At 40.1% G+C, this 11,195-nt stretch overlaps 1 protein-coding gene across 1 annotated transcript in view; it reads left to right on the top strand.

Annotated features, from left to right (window-relative positions):
• Positions 1–11,195, top strand: part of LOC106877727 (ubiquitin-like-conjugating enzyme ATG3) — a 32,091-nt gene that overhangs the window by 5,699 nt on the left and 15,197 nt on the right. Inside the window, exons 2-5 of the mRNA XM_089337541.1 lie at positions 1,148–1,189; positions 3,675–3,795; positions 4,407–4,517; positions 6,066–6,121. Of these exons, the coding sequence (XP_089193667.1) occupies positions 1,148–1,189; positions 3,675–3,795; positions 4,407–4,517; positions 6,066–6,121 (330 nt within the window). The remainder of the gene's footprint in view (positions 1–1,147; positions 1,190–3,674; positions 3,796–4,406; positions 4,518–6,065; positions 6,122–11,195) is intronic.

Raw genomic sequence — 11,195 nt, 5'->3', positions numbered from 1 at the left:
TGCCAACCACTCCGAGAGTGTAGTGGGTGCTTTTTATGTGCCACCGGTACAGGGGCCAGAGGAGCTGCCATTGACCACGATTGGATGGTGCTTTTTATGTGCCACCGGCACGGAAGCCCGTCAAAACAGCACTGGCATTGGTAAGTCTCAACAACATTAAAATTGTGCTTTTGCCAGGAGAGGTCCTTAAATATAATGAGACCCCAACAGTTGGAACCATATTGGGGGCTCTAGCTGAGTGCTGTTCATGATTAATGAAAAGTGGTGCAATCTATGTCTTACCATTTCTTCAAATTCCATATAAGATTTTTATGAACTAACAAGGGAGCCTATACATGATCACGCAACCTGCAAGAAATAGCAACAAAACTCCCTTATATCACATCTGACCATCTTAAAAAAAGTGTATCCATTGTTTTAAGTGTAGTCCTATGTAGATGATGGTTAATTTTGAAACAAATAAACTGTCTGTCCATTTCCACCCATGATTCTTAGAATGGTCCTCAGGCACTTCCTATCAGAAGCAACTGTCATTAGATTTTTCCAGTTAGATTCCCGAGTGTGACCAACTAAAATTATGGATACTATCCCACCATATTGTTCTTGGTCTAAATTGTAGAGTTATTAAATAATAAGTAATATTATTTCTGTTTTAGCACACACACAAAAAAAAAAAAGAAAAACTCCTACAAATTTGAAGCTCAGGGACTTAGTTGATTATATTGACCTCAATATTAACAATTTATTGACTCCACAGACAGGAAATATAATTAATAAATAATAAGGAAAATTGTAAAAGTTCAAATTGGAATGTTTGGAATTGAGAGAATGATTTAAGAAGAAAGCAAAAAAAGAAAAAATTAATTTCCATTTTATGTTTATTGAAGTTGTGTAGATTTGCAAATCATGATAAATTGATAAGTTTAATGATTAACCGTCTGTTGTTCATTTTCTGATTAGGAAAGTCTAAAAAAAGCACTATCTAATAAGATAGTATTTAAACTTTGTAGAACAAATGAGGAAGAGAGAGAGATAGAGAGAGAATGGTAATTAGGTTATGTAAGATATTTCTATGAATTTTTGACTTTTTATTGCTGTGAATCATTCTTCTACTCTGTTATTAATTGTTTTGTTTTGTCTTTGGCAGGAATCCAAATTCAAAGAAACTGGCGTTGTAACTCCTGAAGAGGTTAGTATTTACAGGCGTTTGTCGCTTTAATGTTCTCTGCGTTTCCACTGCGAAACTTATCTGGGGAATTCTGAGATGTTGGTATTTGCTTGTGTAGCTTTACGGAGGCTATACAAAGAAAGACTAGGGTGTATGTACCTGTAAGGGTATGGAAGAGAAATTACAGTGGCACAGGAGATTTTGGCACCTGTGCTGGTGGCACATAAAAGGCACCTGTGCTGGTGACATGTAAAAGGCACTTGTGTCTGTGACACATGCATGAAAGGGCATGTATGTTTGTGACATGTAAATGGGGCACACATGCCCGTGACATGTAAAAGGGGCATACATGCCTATGGCATGTAAAAGGGGAACGCATGTTTGTGACATGTAAATGGGGTGTGCGTGTCTGTGACATGTAAAAGGGGGCACGCATGCCTGTGACACGTAAAAGGGGGCACGCATGCCTGTGACACGTAAAAGGGGCACCTGTGACAGTGACATGGAAAAGGCACCCATCTTGGTGACACGTAAGCGGCACCCATCTCGGTGACACACATAAGCGGAACCCATCTCGACGACACATATAAGGCACCCATATTGGTGACATGTAAATGGCACCCAGTACACTCTGTAGAGTGGTTAGGGTTAGGAAGGATATCCTGTCGTAGAAACCAAGCCAAGACAGGCTGGAGCCTGGTGCAGCTTTGGCTTACCAACTGCAGCCAAACCATCTTACCTATGTTAGCATGGAAAACAGATGCTAAATGATGATGATGATGATGATGTTGACTGTAACTTTGAAATAATCATAACCAACTTCTTTTCAATGGTGCATCCCTCATCAGATTTAGGTGATAGTATTTTGTCTAATATATTCCAGCATGGAAAACCGGCATTAAACGATGATGATGATGTTTGTAAAAAATAACATTAAAAAGCTTTTGTGAAGATGTTGTTTGGACTAAATATATTTGTCTCTGGTTTGCACAAGGCCAGCAATTTTGAAAGAGGGATTTTAGTTAATGCCATCAGCCTCAGTCCTTGACTCATCATCATCATCATCGTCGTTTAATGTCCATTTTCCATGCTGGCATGGGTTGGACTGTTTGACTGGGGACTGGCAAGCCAGAAGGCTATACCAGGCCCCAATCTGATCTGGCAGGGTTTCTGCAGCTGGATGGCCTTCCTAACGCCAACCACTCCGAGAGTATAGTGGGTGCTTTTACATGCCACGAGCACGAGGGCCAGTCAGGCGGCACTGACATTGACTGTTACTTTATTTTATGAAGCCCAGAATGTGAAAGGAAAAGCCAACCTTGGTGATACTAGGACAGTAAATATAAAGAATTGAAGTAGGGTTGGACGGTTTGACTGAGGACCGGCAAGTCAGCAGGCTGCACCAGGCTACAATATGATCTGGCAAGATTTCTACAGCTGGATGCCCTTCCTAATGCCAACCACTCTGAGAGTGCAGTGGGTGCTTTTATGTGCCACCGGCACAAAGGCCAGTAGGCGGTACTGGCATTGGCCATGCTCAAATGGTGCTTTTTACGTGCCACTTGCACCAGCTCCTGGCAGCCAGAATAAATAGTCCAGTTGAAATCTAATGGGTTTAATTTCTTGCTTGAGACTATTGAATACATTTACTCTTTAGTATTTCAAGATATTTTTATGCAATTTTGGTAAATATATCTGTTAGAATGAGATGTCAGTGTTATTCACCACACCCTGTGTGTGTGTGTGTGTATAGGTGCAGGTGTAGCTGTGTGGTAAGAAGCTTGCTTCCCAACTACATGGTTCCGGGTTCAGTACCACTGCATAGCACACCTTGGGCAAGTGTTTTCTGTAAGCCTTGTGAGTGAATTTGGTAGAGGGAAACTGAAAGAAGCCCATGGTATATACATATATTTATATATTTGTGTGTCTTTGTGTCTGTGTTTGTTCCCCCCAGCCCCACCATTGCTTGACAACCGATGTTGATGTATTTACATCCCCATAACTTAGCGGTTTGGTAAAAGTGATCAATAGAATAAGTACCAGGCTTACAAAGGGTTGATTTCTTCAGCTAGAAGGTGGTGCTTCAGCGTGGCCGCAGTCAAATGATTGAAACAAGTAAAATAAAAGAATATGTATATATATATATATAGTTTACAGTTCCATGTGTGTGTGTGTATAGTTGCTATTATGCAAAAGTGTCGTAAGTCCAAAACATTGCTTTTTCAGAAAACGTAAAAATAATTTCACCATTCCATAGCAAAACCGTTATACTACACTATAACAGTTTTTGATATCTCAGCATCTGAAGCAACTGGAGATACAATAGTTTGACCAAAAGAATCAGCTTTTGGTCAAACTGCTGAAAAAAACCACATTTGGCCAAATTTAAACATACAACAGTTTAACATAATAGAAACGATATGAGTACACACACAATGATCTTCTTTATTACGAATATGTTTCCATGTGAGATGCTTTGTTTCTATGTTGCTAACCTGTTCTTTAGTTTGTTGCAGCTGGAGATCATTTGGTCCACCACTGTCCAACATGGCAGTGGTCATCTGGAGACGAGGCTAAACATAAACCTTATCTGCCAAAAGACAAGCAGTTCCTCATCACAAGAAATGGTAAGATGAAGTGTACAGAATCATCATCATCATCATCATCGTTGTTTTACTTCTAGTTTCCATGCTGGCATGAGTTAGCTGGGTCACCATGGTCTCTGTGAGTTCTTACTCAGAGTTACTGACTGCCTACTTGGGTTTGCAGGACTACATCTTCGTATATTCTATTTTATGGATTAATTAATTAATTAATTGGCGCAGGTGTGGCTGTGTGGTAAGAAGCTTGCTTGCCAACCACACGGTTCTGGGTTCTGTCCCACTGCATGGCACCTTGGGCAAGTGTCTTTTACTCAGGTCGACCAAAGCCTTATGAATGGATTTGGTAGATGGAAACTGAAAGAATCCTGTCATGTGTGAATAGATATATAAAAAGTTGAAGACACTTGCCCAAGGTGCCATGCTGTGGATCTGAACCTTGAACCATATCACAGCTACATCTATTAAAATTATTTGCCATTAAGAAGCTAACGAAGTAAATTAAAAAAAGATCCTCTGACAATTGCATCTTTCACCCCACCCCCTTTCACCTTTCATATTGTAATGTTTAATATTGCTTTTTGTCTTATTTATGAATTTATCTTGTTTTCTTTTTTTTTTTTGCGCACCGTATGTAGTTCCCTGCTACAAACGTGTTAAACAGGTTGATAATCATTCGGAAGAGACAGAAAAGATTCTTGATGAAGATGATGATGATGGTGGATGGGTGGACACCCATCATTATGCAGGTACGTAAGCAGAATTCCCTTTTCGATTTATGTTTCCTGACATACGTTCAAGATCAGGAATTCTTGTGGGGACAAGGAGCGACGCCAGTGTAAGGTTCTTGAGAGAAAAATTAGGTATAAGCGGCATCGGACGTAGCATGTGAGAGAGAAGACTGGTATGGTCATGTGACGTGTATGGTCATGTGCTGGTGTGGTCATGTGACGTGTATGGTCATGTGACGTGTATGGTCATGTGACGTGTATGGTCATGTGACGTGTATGGTCATGTGATGTGTATGGTCATGTGCTGGTATGGTCATGTGACGTGTATGGTCATGTGCTGGTATGGTCAAGTGACATGTATGGTCATGTGCTGGTGTGGTCATGTGACGTGTATGGTCATGTGACGTGTATGGTCATGTGACGTGTATGGTCATGTGACGTGTATGATCATGTGATGTGTATGGTCATGTGCTGGTATGGTCATGTGACGTGTATGGTCATGTGATGTGTATGGACGAGGACAGCTGTGTAAAGAAGTGCCGATAGCTATCTGTGGAGGGGACCTGTGGAAGAGGTAGACCCAGGAAAATGTGGGACGAGGTGGGGAATATGATCTTTGGATGTTGTGTCTGAGAGATGATAAGTAACCGAGACCTTTGGCAGTTTGCTGTGCTTGAGAAGACCTGTCAAGCTAAGTGAAACCATAGTTGTGGCCAGTGCTAGTGATATGTAAAAGGCACTCATGCCAGTGACACATCCAAGGCACCTGTGCCAGTGACGTGTAAGAGGCACCCAGTACACTGAGTTGAAGGCAGATTTACTTCTGCCTTTATAGCATGTAAAGAAAATGTTGTAGGAATGTACGCAGCAGTATTATGCACAGCTTTAATACTCAAATTGAAAAGCAGGAATGAATTATGCCTACCTAATCTACAAAAAAATAAAATATTTTGCATTTTATTCATAGTAACCAGAGTAGCTTTCTTAATTTTATTGAATTAGGTGTATATTTTGCCATAAAACGAAAAATTTTCTATCGATCTATTTTATTCAGGGTAGGCGCTGCCTACCTTGTCTATCCAGGTGGCATGTCCCTGTCTTGCAGTATTGAGTTGCTACAGCTTAATTTTCTTCCCTGTCGTTATTTAGAGAAATATTGCAATAATGACAATGAGAATGTTGGTGAAGTTGAAATGACTTCACTGGCATCATCATGCAATTTACCATATTTTTCCAGCATGCAAGTTGAATTTTTCAGACCCACATTTACAACCAAAAAGACCTCGGTCAGCATACACAATCATGGTAACTTTAGAGGACCAAGAATTCCATGTGAAAATATAGCGAGATTCAGAAAGGCAGTGATGATATTTGAATGATTACGCTACATGTTTATGCTGTATATATACTACGTCTTTCATGCTGCAAAATATGGTAGTTTTAATGAAGAATGCCACTTTGGTATATTTTCATCATGGCATTCACTGTAGATTAGGGGATGAAATCAAACCAGCCCTGATAGAAATATCAGCTTATCTCATGTTTTTGTTTTTTGGTTCTTTACAGATTCCACAGTATCATCGGCAGCAGAAGCCATTGCTGATATGAGGTTAGATTCACAGGTAAGTTGATGTCTTTTCATCTGGATTGGTTGTACAGGTGGGAAGTACCTGCTTCCTGGTCATCTCTGAATGAGAAGAACTTTGCTATTCGAGCGAGGTCGTTGCCGGTGCCGCTGAACTGGCTCCCGTGCAGGTGGCACGTAAAAAACACCATTTTGAGCGTGGCCGTTGCCAGTACCGTGTGACTGGCCCTCGTGCCAGTGGCACGTAAAAGCACCCACCACACTCATGGAGTGGTTGGCATTAGGAAGGGCATCCAGCTGTAGAAACTCTGCCAGATCAGATTGGAGCCTGGTGCAGCCTTCTGGCTTGCCAGTCCTCAGTCAAATCGTCCAACCCAGCTAGCATGGAAAGCGGATGTTAAACGATGATGATGATGATGTAATGAACTGAGTAGTAATTTGTTGATTGGTTTCTAAACGACCATTATGTTATGCGGACTTGGTTTTGTGTATTTACCGGGGAGTCCACCACCACCACCATCATCATGATTGTCATCATCACCACCACTACCGTCATCATCACCACTGTCGCCCTTGTCGCACCCCCGCCCTTGTTGCACCCCCACTCCATTCTAGCATGGAAAAACAAACATAAAAATGAACAAATGACATCCTAGGTTTTTTAAGATTATCTTTAAATATAACTGATAGAAGAACCAAAATTGTCTTTCTTCAATGGCATTTTTTAAAAAATAGCTTTATCTTTGTACTTTGCTCACCTTGAGCGTCTGATAGCAAAAATAGGTCAAAGTAAAGCCAAAGTTAACAGGTAGGAATCACAAGTTTAGATCGTTTAATTTTGTTTTAACACCTGAGTTATGTAAAATATTACAGAAATATTGAAACAGAGATAAGATATAATTTATTGATTATGTAGAAGATATCTGAATCTGTTTTAGTCAGCAAAGTTTGGGTAGAACATTCTCCCTGGAACCAAAACAGATATTTTTTTATTTTTAAGAAGCTTGCTTCCCGACCACATGGTTCTGGGTTCAGTCCCCCTGTGTGGCACCTTGGGCCAACCAAAGCTTTCTGAGTAGATTTGGTAGGTGGAAACTGAAAGAAGCCCATCATGTGTATATCTATGCGTGTGTGTCTTTGTGTATGTTTGCCTCCGCCACAGCTTGATAACCAGTGTTGGTTTATTTACATCCCCGTAAATTAGTGGTTCAGCAAAAGAGATTGATATAATAAGAACCAGGCTTAAAAGAAAATACAGGGTTTGCTTCATTCAACTAAAATTCTTCAATGTAGTGCTCCAGCATGGCTGTAGCCTAATGACTGAGACGAAAGATAAAAGATAGGTACAATGTTGATTACTTTACTTGTAATGTTGGTCACAGTCATCTTACTGAATGGATGTGCCTCCCCATCATAATTTTATTGAATTAACTGCATATTTTGCCATAAAAGGAAAATGTTACTATTGATCTATTTTATTCAGGGTAGGCACTGCCTACCTTGCCTACCCAGGTGGCACATCCCTGGTTTGTTATTTGCAGTGTTGTATTATTGAAGGCAGATCTTAGGTTTTTCCGTGTACACCTTCTCTCTTCGACTTACGACTGAGTTCTGTTCTGACTGAAAACTTGTTAGTCAATCTTTTCAAGTGTTGGATTTATATTTTTCATCGTTGCCAGTGCCCCTGGACTGGCTTGTGCGGGTGGCACATAAAAGACACCATTTCGAGCGTGGCCGTTTTCGTGCGGGTGACACGTAAAAGCACCCACTACACTCTCTGAGTGGTTGGCGTTAGGAAGGGCATCCAGCTGTAGAAACTCTGCCAAATCAGACTGGAGCCTGGTGTTGCCATCCGGTTTCACCAGTCCTCAGTCAAATCGTCCAACCCATGCTAGCATGGAAAGCGGACGTTAAACGATGATGATGATGATGACCACAATTTTCATTCAACCGCAACTGAGGCTTGAAAGAGACAGTGGCAGGCAGAGGGATGCCTGGGTCTGAGGGGAGGGGGGGGCCTGCATTGCCAGATGCTGCCATAGTTATCGTACACAGCGTTAAGAAGGGCATCCATCTGTAGAAACCCTGCCAGATCAGATTGGTGCCTGCTGCAGCTTACTACTACTACTATTACTACTGCTGCTGCTGCTAATAATAATAATAATAATAATAATAATTTTGGCACAAAGCCAGCATTTCAGGGAATGGGGTAACTTGATAACATTGGCCCCCCCAGTGTTCAACTGGTACTTATTTTATTGACTGCTGAAAGGATAAAAGACAAAACTGACCTCAGAAGGTATTTGAACAACAATAATAATAATCTTTTCTACAATAAGCACAAGGCCTGAAATCTCAATAATAGCAATAACAATGGTGGGGTGAAGGCTGGATCAAATATTACAATAAAAAAATTATAAATGGGGTTTACATAGAAATCAGATGAAAGGAAATATAGAGAATGAGATAAAAAGAAAGAAAAGTACACAGTGTATAAATATGTGATAGAGAAATAATGCCTTTATTATGTTGGTACAATGAGAAAATGAGCTGGCAAATGAGCAGAGACAAAATGTAGAGTCATTGTGACCAAACTGTTACATGATGCTTTCAGTGGTAATTGGTTCATTGTTTTGCGTGAAGCTTCTTGTCAGCAGGCAGAAATAAAAACAATGACGGTTAGATAAAGCAGCACAGGAACATCAGATTTCAGTCACCTCTGCTTGTGATGACGACCAGCCATCGTCTGGTGGAGACGACGTACAATACCTCAATACCTCTCGGCTTGAAGTCTAATGTACTTTTCACAGAAAGGTTTTATGTTAAGTGGACAGAGGTGTTGGAGTTAGCAGGGATGAAAAATAGGCGGATCAACTTGAGCAAACTCGGCTTGTTTAATTGACTCCCTGTACACATCAGGGCAGAGCTAGCCTTGGACTACATAACAACAACAACAACAAACATAGGATGGGTTTTGTTTGGCAAGTTTTGGCACAAGGCCAGTGATTTTAGGGACACGGGGTTAGGCGATTACATTGACCCCAGTACTTCTCTGGTACTATATTTTACCAACCTCAGAATCAATGACAAAGTTGATCTCGGCAAGATATGAACTCGGAACATGAAGAGTGAAAAGAATGATTCCGCCAGCTTTCTTCTTCCTGGATGGAATTAATGATGATAATAATAATGATAATAATCATAATAATAATAATAATAATGTTGTTGTTGTTGCCTGAAAGTGATGAGTTGGAAAAATGCTTTCTGGCATTTCTTCTGACTTTACATTCTGAGTTCAAATACTGCTGGGGTCGATTTTTGCCTTTCGTCCTTTCGGGGTCGATAAAATAAGTATCAGTCGAGCACTGAGGGTCAATGTAGTTGACCATCGCCTCCCCCCAAATTTCAGTCGAAAGGGTCATCATTATTATTATTGTGGTGGTGAGCTGGCAGAACTGTTAGCATGCTGGACGAAACTTAGCAGCTTTTCATCTGTCTTTACATTCTGAGTTCAAATTCTACCAAGGTCAACTTTGCCTTTCATCCTTTCAGGGTCGATAAAATAAGTACCAGTTGAACACTGGGGTCGATTTAATTAACCCTCCTCCCAAATTTCAGGCCTTGTCCCTTCAGTAAAAAGGATTATTATTATTATTATTATTACTATTATTATTATTATTATTATTATTATCATTGTGGATTAGCTGAATGCATTGTCCTTGTAATAACAACTTGAATTGCATGTCCCAGCTATTTTCATTCTGAGTTCAGATCTCACCAAGGTTAACTTTGCTCTCATCATTCTGGGATCTATGGAATTCATTACTAATCAGATATCATGACTACCCGCTTCCCCTCAAATTTAGGACCTTCTGACGACGTTAGAAACAGTCATTGATGTTATCTCTTAAAAGAATCTAATTAACAGTGTTTGTTAGTGTAATTATCTGAGTGAACAGCTGAGATGAAAGTTCGTTTGAGATAAGTCTCATGTAAAGGTCGGGTCTTGTCATTTTACTGACTTATGATAAAATATGATTAGAAAATTGAATTATATTCATGATTACAAGGGAGCTTCTATGCCATTGCCCTACCTTCTAGAAATAGCAGCTAAAGCTTTTCCACCTTACCATCTTGAAAAAAAAAAAAAATAAAAAAGGAGATATTGGACAACATTGTGCTGAGTATAAAAAATTAGTGTGGTCATGGTTGGAGTGTCTGTGATTGTAGATGAGCTTGGTCAGGGTTGATTTGGGATTACTCAATGATATTCTACCTTTTGGGCCAATGAGACTCTAAAAGCTACAGAAGGAAGCCAGGACAGTTGATGAATTACTGGTACTTATCCATTACGGCTTTTTTAGGGTGTTAATCGGAGCAGCAGGATTTGGGAACAGATTTCGAAAAGAATATAAGTGAACCGCAAGTGAAGAGAGGTTGCGGAGCCCTGATCTAGTGTGTGTGTGTGTGAGTGTCCAGCGTGAATGGCTATGAACTGACAAGGGAGATAACTTCTCTATCATATGTCCGCAGTTACTTCAGGCTAATGTTAAGCATAGCAGTGTGTCTGTGTGTGTTAGAGTAAGAGTGCTCAATGTGTTTCGCATTTACTCATTTGCTTGAAGCTAAAGCTTTATCGTTGCCACTCTCACCTCAGTTAATGCTTATCAGATGATCATGGCAAGGCTTTTGCATTTCCCAGCATTGAAGACATAATTTTTTTTAGTTCTAAAATGAGAATGAAATATTTACGGTGGATTCCAGGAAGACGAAGGTTACATTTAACATCATCCAATTCAAATAACTCTACTAAAGTGGGGTTATTTATGCCAAACTTAAAATAATGATAAACATTTTCACACCTATGCTTTATGTACCAGCCATGGGGGTGGTTAATGGTGACATGATTACCCGGAAACATAATCGAAAAAAAAAAAAATAGTGCAATGGGTGTGAAAAAAAAAAAGGTGTAGGAAACGAATATTAAAACAAAAATGCGCAGAAAGCAACGGGGAATAGGGAGAGGCCATCGGAAAATTCACAAGATCCGATGATTGTTCCCTCGTAACTGTGAGGAAAATATAATCCTTTTTAAATCACGAATTAGGCTT

This window comes from Octopus bimaculoides, chromosome 19 (assembly GCF_046866305.1).
Source record: "Octopus bimaculoides isolate indiv1 chromosome 19, ASM4686630v1, whole genome shotgun sequence".
In the NCBI taxonomy this organism is placed as follows: domain Eukaryota; kingdom Metazoa; phylum Mollusca; class Cephalopoda; order Octopoda; family Octopodidae; genus Octopus; species Octopus bimaculoides.
Note: the sequence above shows the minus strand (reverse complement) of the source record. Positions and strands in the feature narration are given on the sequence as shown.